Genomic DNA, 22,212 nt, shown 5'->3' on the forward strand with positions numbered 1-22,212 from the left:
GGTTCAACAGAAATTTTTAAATGCACTGAATTAAGTACCCTTCAATTAAATTTATAACAACAACAACAAACATCAGATATTCTAACACAATACTCACACAATATGAATGTCTTCTCAGCTCTGAATTGTGCTGGGTAAAGTATACCTACATACCAGAAGTCCTAAGAACTATTTTTGTTTAAAAGCAGTTACACACAAACACCATAACACATACACACACTCCATTTCAGGACTTAAAAAAACCAAAATCCTATTTATCAAATCACTTAATATTAGTCACTTAGAACACTTAGTGTAATTTGAAAGGGGTTGTCATGTTAAAAGAAAAAGTACTAAGTTCCCCAATTATTAAACAACCTTGTTATACCGTGTTTGGGAAGGACTGACATAAGCAGATTCCCTTTCACCAAAAATGGCTATTTATGTCACATGATTGCACTGTGATGAAGAGATATACATAAATAATATTCACCTGTGATAAAACATATATCTGGAGAACTCATTAATAACAGCCATTATTGGCCGGGCGCGGTGGCTCAAGCCTGTAATCCCAGCACTTTGGGAGGCCGAGACGGGCGGATCACGAGGTCAGGAGATCGAGACCATCCTGGCTAACACAGTGAAACCCCGTCTCTACTAAAAATACAAAAACTTAGCCGGGCGAGGTGGCGGGCGCCTGTAGTCCCAGCTACTCGGGAGGCTGAGGCAGGAGAATGGCGTAAACCCGGGAGGCGGAGCTTGCAGTGAGCTGAGATCCGGCCACTGCACTCCAGCCTGGGTGACAGAGCGAGACTCCGTCTCAAAAAAAAAAAAAAAAAAAAAATAACAGCCATTATTAATAGCGAGAGCATCCTTGTGCAAGTCAATCAGGTACTTAAATCTAATTAACAACCAGCACATTAAGTAAAGTGAATTATGTGTCAACATTTCCGCCTAGACTTAATGGCTTCTTTATTTAACTAATAAAAATTAAAATTTAACTGTAGATAGTATAAGGTAAGCCCAGTTATTTGTTGCTACTTCTTACTGAACAAACAACAATAACAATAAAACAAACGAAAATTTGATGCGGGTCACAGAAGCCAGCTATTGAACAAATCAGCAATCTGAGAATGGACATTAACACAGGCAAAATCTGAAAGTTGAAAGGTTAATAATATTGCTATTATGAAACACGCAGAAAGCAACATGTACAACTTTTACTAGAATGGAAATGATAAAATTTGAACACTGGCTTTTATTATCTGCATCTGGGTGGCAGGTGAAGAAATTGTTCTATCCTTTATCAAACTCTGCCAGAGCTGAGCCATCCAAATAAGAACAAGCAGAATAAGAATCATCACCTTGCATTTCACAGGCTTTTCTTTACTCAGCTCTCTCACCAAAACTGAAGCTATCTCCATAATTTGTTCAAATAGGACAATATGATGTAATAACCACAGCTTTACTGCATATACAAAAAAGATTTACATGGTATTTAATTGTAATTTCCAAAATAAAACATGCTACAATGTCATCATGTTTATGTTTGTCTTTTGGTAGCGTTTGATTTAGACTCAAATTTTAATCTTACATTATAGCCAATTTATTTAACTTTGAACAAAGAAATTATCAATCCACTATTTAAACACTGTATTGTGCTAAGGTGCCTACATTTGATAATAGCAATTTTTCTTCCTATTGTTTTCATATTTAAAAGTTTAAGGAATCAAGCTGTTAATAAATTTCTCATATCAAAATATCAACTCATAACTGTGTTGAAAAGGCACTAAGAAGATTTTTTAAAGTCTTTATTTCTTTTTCTGAGACAGAGTTTCACTCCTGTTACCCAGGCTGGAGTACAGTGGCACGATATTAGCTCACTGCAAGAGATTAGAGCGATTCTTTGCCTTCCAGGTTCAACTGACTGTCCTGCCTCAGACTCCTGAGTAGCTGGGATTTACAGGCACCTGCCACCATGCCCAGTAAATTTTTTCTATTTTAAGTAGAGACAGGGTTTCACCATGTTGGCCAGCCTGGTCTCAAACTCCTGACCTCAGATGATCGACCTATCTCGGCCTCCCAAAGTACTAGGATTACAGGCATGAGCCACCGTGTCTGGCCAACATAAAAGCTTTTAAACTGAAAGGATCCACATATATACCATATGGCTTGAGTAGTATTCCCATGTAGACACGTACTAAATATGAAACCTTTCTGGCCCTCCGACACAACCCAAAGTGAGCTTCCCTGGCCCATTGCTCCATGGATCACCAGGCTAAAAGAAAAAGCACGTATATTTTACATGGCAGGAGTTAAGGTTACTGATGAGGCGAACAATTTAAAACCAGTCATTTAAGTATCAAGAATTGGGTGACTATTCATCAAAAAAAGACTTAGAAAATTTGTTATCTCATTAGCAACTGCTCACAGTATCTATAAGCATGAAATAAAAGCACCAAGTCATATACTCGTCTCTTAACTCTATCATGTTTTAAAAATTAATACTGACAATAATCATACATTCAGTAAAAAATCAGCAGATTTCTGCAGACAAATGAGGTAAAATGAGGGGAAAACACTATGCTTACCAAAGCTGGAACAACACTCTTGACAGGAAACCCTCCCAGTGTCTCCTCATTTCCCATGACCAGCAACTGACACATCTCAATAACTGCCTGAAGCTGTTGACTTTCATCACTGGCTTGCAATCCTTGTAGTAGCTGCTGGGCCTTAGAACCTTTAGAGAAAAAAATAATTATTATCTTTAAACACTTAAGAAAATTATTACTAGGTATAAGGTGTGACTCGCAATGTAACTGGTTGCTTATCTTCTTTGGATCCTAACAGGTCTATACCAGGGTCAAGGCACACTGCTAATACACTGAAGGAAGAATTAAATTAGTTGCATCTGCTCTGCCTTATCATGCTTTCACAGTTATATATTTCTGTCTTCTTAATTGAAAAGTTGACTGGTTTCACAGCAAAAAAACAAAAAATAATATTCATAAGACCAGTATAAACTGATAGCTTTAACATGATCTGTTTTAAGGAAATATAAATCGTGAGCAAAAGTTTGCTACAATAATAAAAACCTGTTAAACAATGATGCCCATACTTCAAAGGAAACGTTATACACCTCCAAATATCCATTCCAGAATAAATAGAATCCAATTAACAGTGAAAGGGCAAGGAAATAAAAAACAAACACAACAACGTATCTAACAAAAAAGGGAACGAAAAGAATATTCTGTAAAAATACACACACACACACACACACACACACACACACACACACACACACAATTATAAACCCTTACAACCTCTTTCATTTCCTGCACAGATGATGGCTATCAGAATGTTTCTACTTTTAAGACTTAATTCCATTACTCCAACAATTGAAAAATGTGAATACTCAACAACCACAGAGAAATAAGTTGTCATTAAGCTGAACAATACACTCCAAAATAAAGTCTACAAGCTGGGTTCAGTGGCTCATGCCTGTAATCCAAGCACTTTGGGAGGCCAAGGCAGGTGGATCACTTGAGGTCAGGAGTTCGACACCAACCTGGCCAACATGGTGAAACCCCGTCTCTACTGAAAATACAAAAATTAGCCTGGCACAGTGGTGTGCACCTGTAGTCCCAGATACACAGGAGGCTGAGGCAGGAGAATTGCTTGAACCCTAGAGGCAGAGGCTGCAGTGAGCCGAGATGATGCCACTGCACTCCAGACTGGGCGACAGACAAAGACTTCATCTCAAAAATGATTAATTAATTAATTTTAAAAAATTAAGTCTATGACTGTGTTTCATTTTTCATGGACACTTTCCTACTTGAAACCACAATTAATTAAATTAACACTTAACCAATGTTTTATGATGTTACTTTTAAAGCCCCTTCACTTCTTACACCTTTTCAAGTTATTCTTTTCATATTGGACTTTTCCAGTCCTATATCATTAAGTATTGAAATGTGTAGAAATGGGATATATGTCTGGAAGCTGTCAATGAATGTGAAATTCTCATAAAAACTAAAGCTAATAATTTCAATTGACCATTAGTGATATTTCTGGGGGCATACACCTCTCAAAGGGGCACATGGCAATTCATGGAAGTTGTTTTATGGTTTAAGATTGTGGCTACTGCATTCTATAGCTATCGCTGCCTACCTACCTTTACCATAATTAAAATTCATCCAAAAATACACCAGAAGAAAAGTTGGGGGAAATACAATTTAACAATTTTAAACTAAATAATATCAATTCCAGTGAGAGTAGGTTTATCACTTCTGTGTTGACATAATGTAGAAGGAAAAACAAAATGATAGAAAAACAGTGAAAACAAACGAATCCTCTGCTGATTCTAAAAGGATTAAACTTTAAAAGGATTAAACAGTTCACATCAAGTATGGCCTAATAGCACAACCCCCTAAGAGAAAGAACTGACATGTATGTGACTAGATGGAGGTCTTATAACCATGTGGGTTGACAACTGTTAAGGACATGGATCTTATACAGCACAATCAAAATTATCATCAATACCAATAAACATCTGGGATGTACCTAAAAATAACTTACACTAAACTGAAGATAACAACAAAAAGCCAAAACCATTACCAAAACCTACTTTATCTTCTGATCTATGAAGAGAAACCAACTCTTAGAGTAGTGGATTTTGAATTTAGAATCATTTTATACTCTTAAAAACTACTGAGGGACCACAAAGCACTTTTGTTTATGTGGGTTGTATTTATTGATAATTTTAAAATATGTTAATTGAAATACAAAAATTTTAAATATTTGCCAGTTAACTCATTATACATTAATATAAACAATTTTGATTTTAAAAAACCTTATTTTCCAAACCAGGTGGCACGGTCTCAGCTTACTGAAACCTCCGTCTCCTGGGTTCCAGCGATTCTCCTGCCTCAGCCTCCCAAGCAGCTGGGATTAGAGGCACAGGCCACCACGCGTGGCTAATTTTTTTGTATTTTTAGTAGAGCTGGGGTTTCACCATCATGGCCAGGCTGGTATTGAACTCCTGACCTCAGGCAATCTGCCCACCTTGGCCTCCCAAAGTGCTGGGATTACAGACGTGAGCCACCGTGCCCGACCCAAACACTATTTTCAGTATGAATTTGGTTGCTAATGTAGAACTCATGGATACAGAAGCCTAACTGTATTTATTCTTTAAATCCATGAATAAGTGGACCCGCACAGTTCAAACTCATGTCGTTCAAGAGTCAACTGTAAATGGAAAAGATTGGCCTTACTGTGTTCCAAAGATTATTAAAAAGACATGTCTTGGGAGTAAAGACCTAATTAAATTAACTTTGGTTCAGTAAGGGCATCTTAGATAAAAACTGAATTATATTTACTTGGAGTATGTGGCAGTGAAAAACACAATAACTGCTAGTTTCAGTGCCACTCCTTCATGCTTAAGATCCCACCAGTTTTACCCATTACAGCTTATGAACCATCAGTTCAAACATCAAAGAAACAGAAGGAAAAATCTTAGTAACTATTATTAGTTTTGACCTTACAGAACTCATTTAAGGGTCTCTCACGAACCAAGAGTCCACAGATCATACTTTGAGAACCGTTATTGTCGATCAGGGTTTGGCAGGCAAACATTCTCTCAAGGGCCAGATAGTAATTATTTTGGGCTTTACAGGCATATGGTCTCTACTGCAACTACTCAACTCTGGCACTGTAGCTGGAAAGTATCCACAGAAAGTAAGACTAATACAAACAAATGAACATGACTATATTCCAATAAAATATTATGGACACTGAAATTTGATCTGCATTTAATTTTCACATCAGAAAATATGACTCTTTTAAAATGTTTTCAGCCACGTAAAAATATAAAATCCACTCTTAAGAGTATACAGGCAGTATAATGCAAATTCATTGGTTTATTATAGCATACCTTATACAAAAATTAGCCGGGCGGGGTGGTGTGCACCTGCAGTCCCAGATACGCGGGAGGCTGAGGCACAAGAGTCACTTGTTTGCAGTGAGCCAAGATCACGTCACTGCACTCCAGCCTGGATGACAAGAGTGAGACTCCGTCTCAAAAAAAACAAAAACAAAACAAACAAAAAAAACTGATAGAGGGGAGAGTAAGAAGTTTTGCTAAGACAGAAGAAAATCTTGTACTGTTTGAGATTGATAAAGTATTAATTTAAGGTATGCTATAACAAAGCAGTGAATTTGCATTATACTCCCTAGGGTACCACTAAAAGAAATATACGAAGATATATAACTAAAAAAAAAGTTAGAAACAATGAATTGTGGTAAAAAATCAAAAGCTTGATACCATACTGCTGTCATACCCACGACTGGTGGAAATGCAAAATGGTACAATCCCAAATTGGAGGAGTTTGCAACACCTACCAAAACATCGTATGCATTTACACTCATTTAAGCAGCAATCCTCCTTCTATAAATCTATCCAAAAGATAATGCTTGAAAAAAAAAAAAAATAAGAAAGCTACATTTCACTGAAGGCTAGCCAATAGAAAAAAAAACTGAAAATAACTCAAATGTGCAACAGGGGACTATATAAATAAACTATGTATACCCACACAATGGAGTAACATGGCAGCTTTACAAAGGCCTATCAGTTGAACATGCAACACGCATGTGGCAGCTGTGAAGAGTGAACACCGAAATACAGTATCAAAAGCAAAGTAAAGTGTATAAAGTTTGCTACTCTTAACTGAGAAAGGAAGTCCCATGGACAATATAGATATTTATGGATTTTTTAAAGTAAATAACAGAAGGACAAGCCATAAAATTTAAAAGATTATTTATGTAAGAGGAAGAAGCAGGGGAAATGGAAAGCAAAAGAAGATAAGATTTTTCTAAATATATCTTGTTTGTAGATCTGACTTTTACAACTGTGTAAATATTATATAATTATAAAAGCAAAATACACATTTTAAAAAGCAGTCCCTAAAAATCAGAAGCAAAATGAAGTAAATGAACCAATCCAACCTGCTGGCATAAAGAAAAAGATGGATTATTTCAAATGACTTTAAAACACACTAATTTTAACACAAAGTAAAAAATATCCCAGGAACAGAAAGAACTGTAAAATAATCTTTTTGACTTTTTTAATAATAATACTTTCAGTAGCAACTTGAAATCTTGTACTGTGGGATAAAGTAAATGAGTCACTATGTTATAATTATTGGGAATTAGGACACTCAGCATTGGAGAAAGGAGATATAACATGAATGAAGTTAAATAAAAACTCTGTAGACCTAAACATGAATTGGTGGTATCATACCAACTTTTAAAAGAGTCTAGAAATAATGGTCAACCCAGAAGAAATGAATATGGCAGACTGCGGTCTCTAAATACAAAATAAACCAACGCTCTATGGGGAAATGAACAATTTCAGGTATGGGGAGTGTATCAGTCCATTCTCACACGTCTACGAAGAAATATCCAAGACTGGGTAACTTATAAAGAAAATAGGTTTAATTGACTCACAGTTTGGCGTGGCTGGGGAGGAAACTTACAATCAGTGGAAGGTACTTCCTCATAGGGCAGCAGAAGAAAGAATAAGTGCCAACAGGGGAAATGCCAAATCCTTATAAAACCATCAGATCTAGTGAGAACTCACTAGCAGGAGAATAGCATGGGAGAAATCACCCCCATGATTCAACTACTTCCCACTGGGTCCATCCCAGTGGGGACTGTAGGGATTGCAATCCAAGATGAGATTTGGGTGGGTACACAGCCATACCATAGCAGGAAGAAAAAATAAGTCAACTGAGTTTGCCACATCTTATCATACCAGAAAATAAGAAGGCTATCAAAAATTACTAAGGTTATGGCCGAAAGATTCAGAAGCCAAACTCAAAAAGATCCCATCATCCAATGCTGGGACAATTCAAGTATCAATGAAAATCACTGAAATGTCTAACACACGTCTCAACCCACTGCTTACAATCACACTTAAAAACAAACATGTTAAAAAGCAAAACAAAAATACAACAATGGTACCTTTGGAGGATATAAAAATCACTCCTTTTATTAACCAGTAAAGAGTGAAAAATAATTTTTCCTGTATCAACTACTGTCCTGGGCAATCAAACAGAAGGTGAGAAGAAGATATCCTTTATATATTTCTACTAAATTATTAATACTTTCTTTACTTCTCATAAATGAAAAGAGATTATTAGGTCTAAAATACTACTATTTTGTAACCCCTATTACATAGGTACTTAGTTTCAACAGCTTGTTAAAAGACAGACACTATGTACTTTCTAAGAACACACTATGACTTTTCAATAGGCTTTGTTTACCAAGAAAAGATGATAAAGGCTCTAAACTCAATGTGAAGAGGTCTCTAGATCCAACAACCAGTTTGCAAGAAATACACTTATGATATTGAGACAGTGAAACTTCGACATCTATTGGCTATCTATTATTAAGAAATTGCTGGTTTATTTTTTAAATGTGATAATGTGACTGTGTGTTTTGAGGAGCATTATCTTGAACCACATGATGAAATGTTTATAGATTACAATTAGGTGTCACTTAACAAATGGGATATGTTCTGAGAAATGCGTTGTTAGCCTATTTTGTCGTGCAAACATCATAGAGTACACTTAAACCAAGATGGTACAGAGTTTAGCCCCTTGCTCCTAGGCTAGAAACCTGTACGACATGTTACTTTACTGAATACTATAGGCAGTTGTAATGAGTATTTGTATATGTTACTATATCTACACATAGAAGAGGTATAATAAAAATATGATATAAAAGATTAAAAAATGGTACTTCTGTATAGGGCATTTACCATGAATGGAGCTTACCAGGAATGGAAGTTTCTCTGGGCGAGTGGGTGGTGAGTGAATGTGAAAGCCTAGATTATACACTACTATAAATTCTATAAACTGCATATATATGTATACTAAATTTATAAGAAATATCTTAAAGAAATTAACCGGTCAGGCACTGTGGCTCACGCCTGTAATCCGAGCACTTTGGGATGCTGAGGTGGGCAGATCACAAGACCAGGAGATCGAGAACATCCTGGCTAACAGAGTGAAACCCCGTCTCTACTAAAAATACAAAAAATTAGCCAGGCGTGGTGGCGGGTGCCTGTAGTCCCAGCCTCTCGGGAGGCTGAGGCAGGAGAATTGCTTGAACCTGGGAGGAGGCGGTTACAGTGAGCCGAGACTGCACCACTGCACTCCAGCCTAGGTGACAGAGCAAGACTCCGTCTCAAAAAAAAAAAAAAGAAAGAAAGAAAAAAGCAATTAAGCTTCCTGTAACTTTTTACTTTCATAAACGTTTTTTAACTTTGACTATTTTGTAGTATTAACTAGCTTAAAACACAAACACAATGTACAGCTGTATAAAAACATTTTCTTTCTTTATATCCATATAAGCTTTTTCCTATTTTGAAAATTCATTTTTCTTTAGTTTAATTAAACAGTTTTTTAAAACATTTAGACACAAACATGACCATTAACCTAGGCCTGCACAGGGTGAAGATCATCAATATCATTATGTTCTACCTCCACATCTTATGTCCCACTGGAGGTCTTCAGGGGCGATGATAGGCATGAAGCTGTCATCTCCTATGGCAACAATGCTTTCTTCTGGAATACCTACTACTAAGGTTTACAGTTAATGTTCTTCTTTAGTATGTAGAAGGAGTACATTCTAAACCAAGCTTGTTCAATGTGTGGCCCACGATGGCTTTGAATGCAGCCCAACAAAAATTCGTAAAGTTTCTTAAAATATTATAAGATTTTTTTGCGACTTTTTTTAAGCTCATCAGCTATTATTAGTGTTATTATAATTAGTGTTACTACATTTTATGTGTGGCCCAAGACAGTTCTTCTTCCAATGTGACCCAGGGAAGCAAAAAGACTGGACACCTCTGGCTTTAAATGATCAAAGTATGGTTTAAAAATGTGTACTGTATATTAGATAGATGATGGGAATTTTTCAACTCCATTATAACCTTGTGGGACTGATGTAGCGTGTGCGATCTGTTGTTGAATGAAACATCATTATGCAGCACATGACTGTATATAATGCCTGGGATTCATTTCAAACTAATATGGGAAGAAGGATGTGAATGAGGCTACAGATAAAGATTAGATATGAAGTAGGTACCGTTAAAGCTGGGCCATGGGCACAAAGGTGTGGCATTGTTTTTGACTCTGGCTCTAGTTTACGGTTTACATTAAGTTCATGTGTAAAGGTTGATGTTAAATACAGGTTTCAGATATCTCAAAATCAATACCCTTAGGGACCCCCTGCAACAGTTTTTTTTTTGTTTTTTTCCTTTCCAGGCTTCTCCCCAGTGATAAATAAAATCAAATTTCTCTTAAAAAAACAAACAAAAATCTTAAGAAACTACCTGATTGCAATGTATAAATCGTATTTTGATCCCAATTCAAGGAAACAGGCCAGGCACAGTGGCTCACGCCTGTAATCCCAGCACTTTGGGAGGCCAAGGTGGGTGGATTCCCTGAAGTCAGGAGTTCGAGATCAGCCATCCAACACAGTGAAACCCCATCTCTACTAAAAATACAAAAATTAGCCGGGCTTGGTGGTACACACCTGTAATCCCAGCTACTCAGGAGGCTGAGGCGGGAGGATTGTTTGGACCCGAGAGGTGGAAGTTGCAGTAAGCTGAGATCGCGCCACTGCACTCCAGCCTGGACGACAGAGCAAGACTCTGTCTCAAAAAAAAAAACTTTTTAAAAAAGTACACATGGGAACCTTATGTCTAAATATTTAAAGCTATAAAAAATTCAGCTAGCAAACTGTTTAATGTTTTATCCTCTCACCTTGACAAATACATCACTATGACAAACTCAAGATTCAAATCTATGCAAAACATGCCATCAGGTGCCATAATTACCAATGCAATTGTTTGAGATTCTTTATTCTTATTTTGTTCAAACAAACAGAATCAATCTCGCTATAAAATCTGGGTAATACTGCAATGAAAATTGTACTTAAGGTGTGAATGTGCACAAGCCTTCTTTTTAAAAATGGGTTAAAGATGATGAAAAACTTCTTAATACTTCGATCAATAGGTTACAAGTAAAAATAGCAGTTGGCTAATTATTGAGAGGTTTCAGGGAAGGAACATTTTTACTTACTAGCTCCGCTTCCAATTGTTCTATGGAAAAGCTGTGACATCCGAGGACCAAGAGGACCAAACAGGTGAGGGGGAAGACCCCTTGCCTCTAACAAAGCTAGAGAGAAAAGAAGGGCAGAGTGAACAACTAAGATGACTTCATGCAACTGATCTATCTGAAAATTTCAAGTAACTGATTCGTCTCACTTAACTGATTCAGTCAATGTTACTTTGCTTTCTGAACTATTAAGAGAAGCTGCAAACTTTCAAGACCACCCTAATATATTAAATCAGTGCCAACAGGAATGTGTAAAATATTTCAAGAAAAACCTAAGGTAAGTATTTTGATTATTTTGAAGAGCTAATATGTTAAGCACCCTTGCTCTGTTTTCTGTATGACATTATTTCCCAATCAGTTGTTGGTCATCAGATCCTATAAAACCATATGAAAACAGTATATGATTTTTATTAGTTCCAAAATGTGAAAACAAAACAAAATAGGCCAGGCATAGTGTCTCAAACCTGTAATCCCAGCACTTTGGGAGGCCGAGATGGATCACCTGAGGTCAGGAGTTCAAGACCAGCCTGGCCAACATGATGAAAGCCCGTCTCTACTAAAAATACAAAAATTAGCCAGGCGCAGTGGCGGGGACCTGTAATCCTAGCTACTCAGGAGACTGAAGCAGGAGAATGGTTTGAACGCGGGAGGCGGAGTTCGCAGTGAGCTGAGATCGTGCCATTGCACTCTAGCCTGGAGTGCAAAGTAAGACTCGGTCTCAAAACAATCAAACAAAAACTCTGTGTTCCTGAGAGTCTGAGTCCTAGAGATACTTGTATGTTCCCTCAGGAACTTAAAAGCAATCAAAAATGATTTATAAATAATACTTTTATTGTAAGCCTCACACTGAGATCTGTTATAAATCAATTGAGATAAAAATATATACCCATCCATACATAATATTAGGCTGCTTTTGTAAAAGCATTTGTTAACATTTAAAAAAACTACAATTTGTATATACACTATACATTCCTTTTGAAACAGGATCAAGAAGATAAAAAACCATGGCAAACACCTTATTAAAACCCATTTATGCTGCAGGTTGCAATTTTTTAAATTTTTGCATGAGTGAAAAGTCAGACCTTGGCAACGGCCTTGAGCAGTAGGATATCAATAACTCCCACATCCTTAGCGTTCCAATAATGGAACACTAGGCCTAAGTGGGTTAAATGCATTCATAATGCTACTGGACTCCAGACAAAAATATATTAAGATACCCGTTTTTCAAGATTTTTAACTTATTTATTACTGAAACCAGCTATACATGCAACCACAATAAAGAAAAAAAATTTAAACAAAAATAAATATGTAAGGCTTTATCTAGTTAAACAGTAAACACCTAGAGGCAGATAACTCATCTTCTAATTCCAAATCATGAAATTGCTACTAAGAAGTTTTTTTGTTTTTTTTCTTGGGAGGTGCAGGTACTGCTAGATTATGGTCAAATGAATTTAAATTAATTTCAATAAAGTATGGTATTAACAGGTAGCTCATGGTAATGGTTTCTTGTAGGCTCAATAACTGTTTTTACCTTGCAAACGTCCCATCTCGGAATCATCTGATTCACTCTCCCCAGAGGTGGTCATGCCAACAGCCCCTGCAACAGAACTAGAGGCTTGGGGTGGAGGGGAAAGATGAGGGTTAGGAGAGGAGCACTTAAACACATTATGTCTGGCTTATCTTAGAAAAACCAAAGTTCTGTGGACTACAATGAATAAAGGCAATTAAACTTGTCTAGCCACAGTATACTCAGCTGTTCTTCTAGACTTTATCCTGTAGCTTTCAGCAACGAAAGGAGAACTCAACTATTTTAGTATTAAAAAGGTTGTATTTTTATGCTTGTTTTTCATTTATACATGGCTTTTGACAAATTTCTTGTGCCTTTGAAACTGTTCTTTAATTAAGATGTCCTGAATCCCTCTCTGAAAGTCAATAAAGAACATACTGCTAAAACAATTGTGATTATTTAACAGATGGCCAATTAGTAACAAAAATAATAAAAAGGCAAAATTGACATTTGGGGGAAATGTTGTATGTAGATGTCTGCCTTCTAAGTCTGCTTCATTCCCGGACTACAGTCTTGATACAATCATTTATCTGTTTTCATTAACTTCAAGAGTGCAAAAAGATATTACAACTAACAGATGACTGCTATGAAGCATGAAGGAGGCTGGACATGGTGGCTCACGCCTGTAATACCAACACTTGGCGGGTCAAGGCAGAAGGATCATTTAAGCTCAGGGGTTCAAGGCCAGCCTGGGTAACATAGTGCGACTTGTAGTCCCAGCTACTGAGTTAGGCATGCCTGAGTTGAGAGCACTGCTTGGGCCCAGGAGGTAGGGGCCGCAGTGTGCCATGATCATGCCACTGCACTCCAGCCTAAGCGGCAGGGCCAGACTCTATCTAAAAACAAAAAGTATGAAAGACAGGGCAATAAAGTGTCAAAACTAGTGTAAAATGAAGAGTTAAAACTCAGGATACTATTAATCGAAATGCTAACCTGACCAACAATGACAAAAAACCAGTCTGAGCTAATGGAGACAGAGTCTATTGTGAATCTGAACAGAAAGTAAAACCATAGTCCTACAAAACTAGCAGTTAATTGTGCCTCTAGGTGTCTGCTGAGGTCAAAGGGGGTTCTTTTTGTTTGTTTTCTGGGTCTTTTTCTTTTTTTAACCCAGATGATTGATCTACATAAGCTCTTCCACAATACCTTAAGCCCTATATACTGAACAGATTGTGACAGAATGCAAGCCAGGAAGAATATTTTTGTCATAATTGTTAAAGAGGCATGTGCGAATAACATATGTGAATTTAAAGAGCTTGTCTGAAGAAAAAGATGCCAAAATACCAGCCACCGACTGTATTTTCATATTACCATTCTCTTCACACACCATTAAGTATTCTCTATATAACCTCATTAATGGGATTAAAAAAAATTCTTAGAAAAACTTATGGTTTAGAACAGGGTCAGCAAAATATGGCCCAAAGGCCGAATCCAGTCCACCACATGGTTTGGTAAATAAAAGTTTTATTAGAACATAGCTGTACTCATTCATTTACAGGTCTGTGGCTGCTTTCACGCTGTAATTACAGAACTGAGTACTTGCAACAGAGACTACATAAAGCATCAAACATTTACTAACTGGCCTTTTACAAAAATGTTGGAAACTCCCCCACCACTCCCAAAGGTTTAGAGCCATAGAGAGACAGATTAACCAGAAACACTGAAGTTGTATAAAGGTTAAGCAAAATCCACACTTCTGGTAAAGAAAAAGGAAATTAACCAGTAACTACACACACACTATAATGCTACTTACAGGTACGCAGCATTTATGAAACGCTTACTATACATAGGCATTGTCTAAGTTTCCTCCTAACTGTACAAAAGGTATTATAATCATCATGCACATAAGGAAACCAAGGTTTTGTGACTCTGAGCATACTTGGCCAATGTCAGATAGCTAGTTATGGATCGGAGATCTGAACTTAGGAAGCCTGACTTCACAGGTTCTACCCTTAGAAACTATATGACTCAAACATATTCTTTAGCAGTGATTTTTAATTCAAACAAAGTTGCTTCTTCACATTATACAGAAATGCTGTTAACAAATACTGTTACCAGGTACAATTATAACTGAAATGGCTCTTAAACTTATCTTAAGACTATTCTATCTATGTGGGAAGCAAATACCAAGTTTTTACAAATGAAATAGTTGGTATTTTTAAACCACACTCTGGAGCCCATACATTAAAAAACGCACACACAAAAATCTAACCTGTTAGAGTACTGCTGGGTTTTTAAGTTTATTGATCAGAGAATCTACTTGATTTTACTTTAAAATGTTCTCCAGACCTACAACCACTAAAGGTTTCTACCTTACATTACTTCTTAAATATTTTATTCTAACCACTTTCATAATGAATATCTCAAAACTTCACTGCCACAAAGACATCAATTAATCAAAACATAAAACCTACAGAAGAACATAATTAAAAGAGATGCTAAGGTTCTATTATAGCAGAGTCCCAACCTTTGGGGAGCCACAGAACCTTTTTTATTTTTATTTTTTGAGACAGGGTCTTGCTCTCTTGACCAAGCTGAAGTGCAGTGGTGCAATTTACAGCTCACTGCAACTTCCGTCTCCAGGACTCAAGTGATCCTTCCGCCTTCGCCTCCTGAGTAGCTGGTATCACAGGCACATGCCACCAAGCCTAGCTCAGTTTTGTATTTTTTTTGTAGAGATAGGGTTTCACCACGTTGCCCAGGCTGATCTCAAACTCCTGAACTCAAGTGATCCACCTGCCTCGGCCTCGGAGTGTTGGGGTGAGAGATGTGAGCTACTGTCAAAAGTCTGATTATCAGTAGAGGGTAGGGTGCTGGTTTTGACAGAAATTGGAAACTAACTGTGAAGAAAAGAATTCTTTTGCCAGACCTCTGATAGCAAGTATTAAGCTTTTGTTCCCTTTTATGAAGTAGTTTAGGTTATCTAAAGTGGGAGTTCAGATAGGAGTTACGAGTTTTCTAATTTTGCAAAACATATATAAAAACTATTCTTGTATGTTTTACAAAATGAGTTTGGTTTTACAAAAAAAAAAAAAAAAAACCACTAGTTTTGTATGTTTTAAAAAATTAGAAAACCTAAGCCAGCCAAGCCACTGGCTAATTTAATTAGGAGTATAGAGATGGCTGTTCTGTAAAGTCATGCAGATATGAAAATGTAATTAATCAACAGGAGTTGGCTACAGTTCCTTAGTCAAGGCTTCAAACCTACTTGGGCATAGGCCAGATTTGTTCCCAGAGTCAAATATACAAATGTAACTATCAGTAGATAAAATCCAATGCCAGATTTTCAACAGATATTTCTCCTGTTTAGTCTTAAAATATCTTCACAGTACCGTGTAAGACAGTTTACAATACACATAAGTGAAAACAATGGAGAACGATATTGTCTAAATCAGAATACAAACATTCTATTACGGAGTGACAAGTTTTTATACTTTAACCAACAGATGCAAAATTAACAAAATTGGAATACTTCTTTATGTGATCTAACCCTGATCATTTCTTCTGAAACTATAAAGTTACCCAATGCAAAATGGAGTGACATTATTTTACAAGAATAAAGAAAAATACTTCATTCCTTACTTTAGTACCACTAGCATTTGCAAGACTTTATCAACACTATAAAGGTCTATACAGTTCTGATTATGTCCAAAACTAAGAATGCACAGGAGACCAGGTGTGGAGGCTCACGCCTGTAATCCTAGCACTTTGGGAGGTCAAGGTGGGCAGATCACTTGAGGTCAGGAGTTGGAGCGCAGCCTGGCCAACATGGTGAAACCCCTTCTGTACTAAAAATACAAAAATTAGCCAGGCGTGGTGGTAGGCGCCTGTAGTCCAACTACTTAGGAGGCTGAGGCAAGAGAATCACTCAGATCCAGGAGGCAGAGACTGCAGTGAGCTGAGATTGCAATGCCGCACTCCAGCCTGGGCAACAGAGAGAAACTTATCCTCAAAAAAAGAAAGAAAAAAAAAAAAAAAAGAATGCACAGGAGTCTGCCTCTGACTCTTGCGAAAGTGTGGCAAACACTTAACTTTCAACTTTAAAGGCTAGCATTTCTTACATGAAGAGCTAATGTGGTTGGGCTTTTTAAAAGAATAACAACATTATTTCCAAATAAATGTTTTCAACGGAGTCTTATATCTACTATACAAGTACTATCTGAAAACGTTTACTTGTCAAAAGGAGCCCTAAGTCCACGAACCTATACACCATACTAATTTAGGTTTGTATCTTCTTTTACATTCCCATTTTACACATGCAGAAGCTAAAGCACATTACCATGAAGAACTTAACGTAAAGCTACTAAATAATTAGCTTATTTCCCCATAAATACTTTCAAGAGTCAGCAGAGAAATTCCTATAATTCATAAGAGATCTATCCTCCAGAATGTAATGAAGTCAGCCCTCTAACACAAGTGCACATGCCAGATGTATTTTTTTATCACCAGTTACAATGCACAGTTTGGGAAACACTTGTATCACACTGTAATTTCAAACATAAATGACAACGGAATGCCTCAAAGTGCTTAGAAAGGCAGTTGGATGAGCCTGATTCCTGTATGCTTTTATTCTCTTAGGTAAATAAATAGGGGAACAAAATTTTACAGCCCATTCCCATTCCAGCCTTCAATTATATATTCGTATAAATTATATAAACTCTTGCAACTGTATTAGACAACAATGATGTTACAAATATGCCTGGCTTTGGGAAGTCACACATCACAGCTTGTAACCCTGAGCAAGCATAAGCAATGTTTGTCTCCGTTTTTCCTCACTTATAAAATGGTAATAAGAGCACTCATACCTCAGTAGGCTGTTTGGAATATTGAAAGAGAATATATGTAAAGTACTTAATACTATGGCTGGACTGCAATGTGGTATACACTGTATAAATATTAGTTATAATAATTACTGTAGTAAGTCTACATTAATAGCCTGCAGCTCCTTTTCTGTTACCCATTTGGGAATTACTCCATTTCCACATTCAGGCTTTGAATAAACATTAAAAACTGGGAAGGAGCATACAACACTGGGATAGACTGTGAGTCACAACCAGTTTTAATGAGTTGCAATGAAATGGACTTTCCAAATATCTACCATTTAAACCTTCAGAAAAACTAGGAAAACAAATATGGGAAAAAACTCTCCCACCACATAATTTATCATATAAAACTAAGAAAGTGTAGTGGTTAAAAAAATGCTAAGCTAGATAGAACAAGAAGACATCAGTAGTGGGTAAACCACAACCTTCCTGGCAAACTATGGCATGATCAACTACAGACATTAAAGAAAATAACAATGTATACTAATAGTGAACAATAGTATCTGAAATATCTTTGTTTAAAAGGAAGTATATGTCCACATCTAAACCTGTATCATCTGATATAAGGCTCATACATATAAGCCTATAGCGATTGATTTTAACATTCTTTACCTGTTGTTCATGTCACTGAGAAATGTCAATACAAACTGTATTTTGATATCCATCAGCCAGAATTAATAGTTGAAGTATTAGCCTTGTTTTGGTATAGGTAATGGGTACATATTTAAAGCTGAGAGAAAAGTCTTAATTTTTGTGCTTCTAATATATCAAGAATAAAAATGAGAAGCCCGGCCGGGCGCAGTGGCTCAAGCCTGTAATCCCAGCACTTTGGGAGGCCGAGACGGGCGGATCACGAGGTCAGGAGATCGAGACCATCCTGGCTAACACGGTGAAACCCCATCTCTACTAAAAAACACAAAAAACTAGTCGGGCGACGTGGCTGGTGCTTGTAGTCCCAGCTACTCGGGAGGCAGAGCTTGCAGTGAGCTGAGATCTGGCCACTGCACTCCAGCCTGGGCGACAGAGTGAGACTCCGTCTCAAAAAAAAAAAAAAAAAAAAAAATAAGAAGCCCATAACAATACAAATACTGTTCTTATAGCTAAGGTTCAAACTGAATACTCGTATTTTAGGGCTTACAAAAATTCTAAATTAAAATTTATATGTGTGTGAAGCAATTTAAACTATATTCTTATATTTTTACTATGAATTTAAATTCTTTCAATCGATGGGCAGTTATACGCACTAGTCAATATATAAAAAGCTTAAACAGAGTTTACTTCTTCCTAAAAGCCTTTTGAACGTAATTAGTGCAAATTAGGATGAGAATTTTAAAATGGCAACCATTTCCAACTAATCAAAATATCAAACTGGTAAAGTAAAACAAAACAGAACAAGTTGTTTATATGATAGTAACACCTAGCATACATCCCTCCCTCCACCCATCAAATCTATAAAAGACAGAAATGCATTTTAAAGCTAAGAAGTACCAATCTACCTACCCGCAGCTCCTTGGGGAGCTTCATCCGTCCGAGCAGCTGAAGAATTTACTGCCTCCTGGTTGCTTTCAGGGTCTGCCATCTTCTCCTGTCGACGAGCTTCAGCTGCTCCTCTTTTGCCCAGGCCAGAGCCTCGCCGACTACAACAGAAAAATGTCATCATGGGCAGCATTACCAGTGAACCAGGAGCAATGTATAGACAACACAAAGCTCAAATTCATGGAGCACAAAGCCAGTTTCTTCTTCGTCCTCTTTTTAAATAAAAGTAAGTGCAGAAAATCACCATGTATAACAACCAAGACTTTGTATATTTAAAATTCTTCCAAGTTATACTGCATTTACAATACAAGCTTTTGTGTTACTGGGAGCTGTTGTCATCCTTAGAAACAGAAATGATTTTTAAAACACTTCCAACTAAACAGAAAAGTGACTCTTCCTGCAGAGAAAATTCAATTCATTTAAAATACAGCATCATTCCCAGGGTAAACAGTGGATTAATATATTAATACTGGCTGGGTGCAGTGGCTCACACCTGTAACCCCAGCACTTTGGGAGGCTGGGCAGGTGTATCACCTGAGCTCAGGAGTTCAAGACCAGCCTGACCAATATCATGAAACCCTGTCTCTACTAAAAATGCAAAAATTAGCTAGGTGTAGTGGCGTGCGCCTGTAGTCCCAGCTACTTGGGAGGCCAAGACAAGAGAATTGCTTGAACCTGGGAGGCGGAGGTTGCAGTGAGCCGAGATCATGCCACTGCACTCCATCTTGGGCAACAAAAACAACACAAAAAAATTCATACAAAAGAACTGCAGATTAACACTGAGAATGTGAGGAAGGGAGGAGGAGATGGGAAAAAAATTCCCAGCCCCTATGTTCTAGATTACCTAAATCATACAAAAATAATCATCCTAATAATGAATAACTCCATTATTTAAGTTATGTTAAATTTAATATTATTAATAAATACAGATAACATTTGGGAAAGACATTCATTTAGGACAGAGACACAGAATAAATTATGAGAAAAGAATGACCACTTATTTCTCCTAAAGAAAATTACATTTTATTGATGATAAACCTTTTTTTCTCCTTTAATAGCAAAATCAGTAAGCAAACCGGGGAGAAGCAAAAATACTTCCCCCAAATTATTCAAACTTGATAGCATTTAAACAAAGCTCCCCAAATTATCTTAAGAAAGGCAGAAGCCTATTAGTAAAGACATGTTTTAGATTAAAGTTACACTACAGTGAAGTGAGAGAAGCAGCTGACCTACAAATGAAGGCTCTGCTTACCTGAGAGCAATGGAAGAGTTTATTCTCATTACAGAAAAAGCTTCCCTACACAGAAATTTGCTTAACTAATCTTTCTTTCACAAGGAAACAGCTCATTCCCAACCCATTTTACAAAGCTACAAATTAGTGGGATTCAAATTCACTCATTTAAGATCTAATCTCCACCAGCACACTGGACTGACCACTTTGGATACATAGGGTTGCTGCCCTCAAGGAGTGCTACTCTAAAGAGAAACAAGGACACCCTTAGTAGGTGACCAAGGCACTAAACGTAAGCAGAATCTCAACTAATTCAGAAAAGATTTGCCATGAAGAGCACTTCAAACAGGTGGCTAGATGAGACGGCCTGTGCACACCATGATCAAACCCTACAGTGGGTAATTTCACACACACTAACTATCGTGAGTAGAAGGAGAGGTGGTTGCAGAGAACAGCAGGGCAAGCAAGACAATTACAACACTAGATTACCTGACTTCGCATACGGCTTAAAATTAATTTTCAGACACAATAAATTCAGTTTGCATCTCAGACTAAACCTTGAGTAATTAAGATTCAAAATATGGCCCAAAATAGGATAAAAAACTCTGGAAAATTAAGAAGTTTCTTCAGAAATCCTCAGAAAAGTTGCTATGCAACCTCAAAAGCAAACAGGTGTACTAAATCCAGGTATTTTAAACAATCTAAAAAATTTAAAAACAGGTGGAAAAGATTTAAGGTGGCAAGGCTATCTTTTTCATGATTTATAGGCACCAAGTTTTACTGTTTACTTATGTCACTACTGTAACACCGCCAAGAGTAGAGAAAATAGGTTATCTTAGATAAGAACCAAAAGAAGTGGAAAGACCCCTCTGCTAACCTGAGTGGGAAAAGGTAAACTAAAATCATTCCCCCACCCCATCACTAGTTTGCATGCATTTACTAGAGGGAACAAGCTACAGTGGTGTGCTGCATAATGTTGTTTCTGTCAAGGACAAACCACATGTATGACCGTGGTCCTGCAAGATTATTAATACTGTATTTTTACTGTACCTTTTCTACGTTTAGATATGTTTAGATGCATAAATGCTTGCCATTGTGTTACACTTGTCTACAGTATTCTGTAAGGTAACACGTTTTACAGGTTTGTGGCCTAGGAGCAACAGGCTACCACATGGCCTAGATGTGTAGTAAGCTATACTATCTAGGTTTGTGTTTTAAGTGTTCTTCATGATGTTTGCATGGCAAAATCACCTAATGACACATATCTCAGAATGTGTCCTCCTCATTAAAAGTGGCATGACTATACACAGAGAGAGAACTCATATGTAGCTACTGAATAATTAGCCATGGAATGGCACCTGACCAACTGACCAAGCCTGAAAAGCTTGCAGAAGAAGTTGCAGGAAAAAGATTTCTACTTTTAGGCTAAGATTCTCAATCAATTAATAAAGTTATGTGAAATATTAACTGTATCACATCAAAGATAGTTGTTTTGAAAAAGAGATCTACAGAATCTAGAATTGGAGATGTGAGAGAACACATAATACCTACACTTTTTCTTGAGAGTAAGGTGATACAATATAAAAATTAAGTACATTTCCCCCTCCATTCATTAAACTTAGTAACTGGTTCTAACACTTTTAGAAACCAATTAGGCAATAGTACAACCATTAGAAGAGGCATCCTTTTCAATTCATTAATCACACTATTGGGAAACTTAACTACCTTTTAAAAACAATCCAAATCTGCATAAAGATGCTTGACAGACTAGAACTCTGTAAACAGCCAAAGGTCCTGCTACTGTCAACAGCATTGTGAAAATAGCACAACAACAAAGGAAAAGTAGAGGATAAAAGTATCGTCAAGAAATAGAATGATTAAAACTTAATAAAA

The 22,212-nt window shown here is 36.9% G+C and overlaps 1 protein-coding gene across 24 annotated transcripts in view; it reads right to left on the minus strand.

The window, feature by feature from the left end:
• TRIP12 (thyroid hormone receptor interactor 12) overlaps positions 1-22,212 on the minus strand; it is a 152,837-nt gene that overhangs the window by 47,493 nt on the left and 83,132 nt on the right. For 23 of the 24 annotated variants that reach the window (XM_017947046.1, XM_021924071.2, XM_021924068.2 and 20 more), the window contains 4 exons: positions 19,053-19,189; positions 12,694-12,777; positions 11,127-11,222; positions 2,571-2,719 (listed from right to left, as the gene is read on the minus strand). In XM_017947046.1, the coding sequence (XP_017802535.1) occupies positions 2,571-2,719; positions 11,127-11,222; positions 12,694-12,777; positions 19,053-19,189 (466 nt within the window). The remainder of the gene's footprint in view (positions 1-2,570; positions 2,720-11,126; positions 11,223-12,693; positions 12,778-19,052; positions 19,190-22,212) is intronic. The other variant, XM_021924070.2, reaches the window with a different exon arrangement.

This window comes from Papio anubis, chromosome 10 (genome assembly GCF_008728515.1).
Source record: "Papio anubis isolate 15944 chromosome 10, Panubis1.0, whole genome shotgun sequence".
NCBI classification, from domain to species: Eukaryota; Metazoa; Chordata; class Mammalia; order Primates; family Cercopithecidae; genus Papio; species Papio anubis.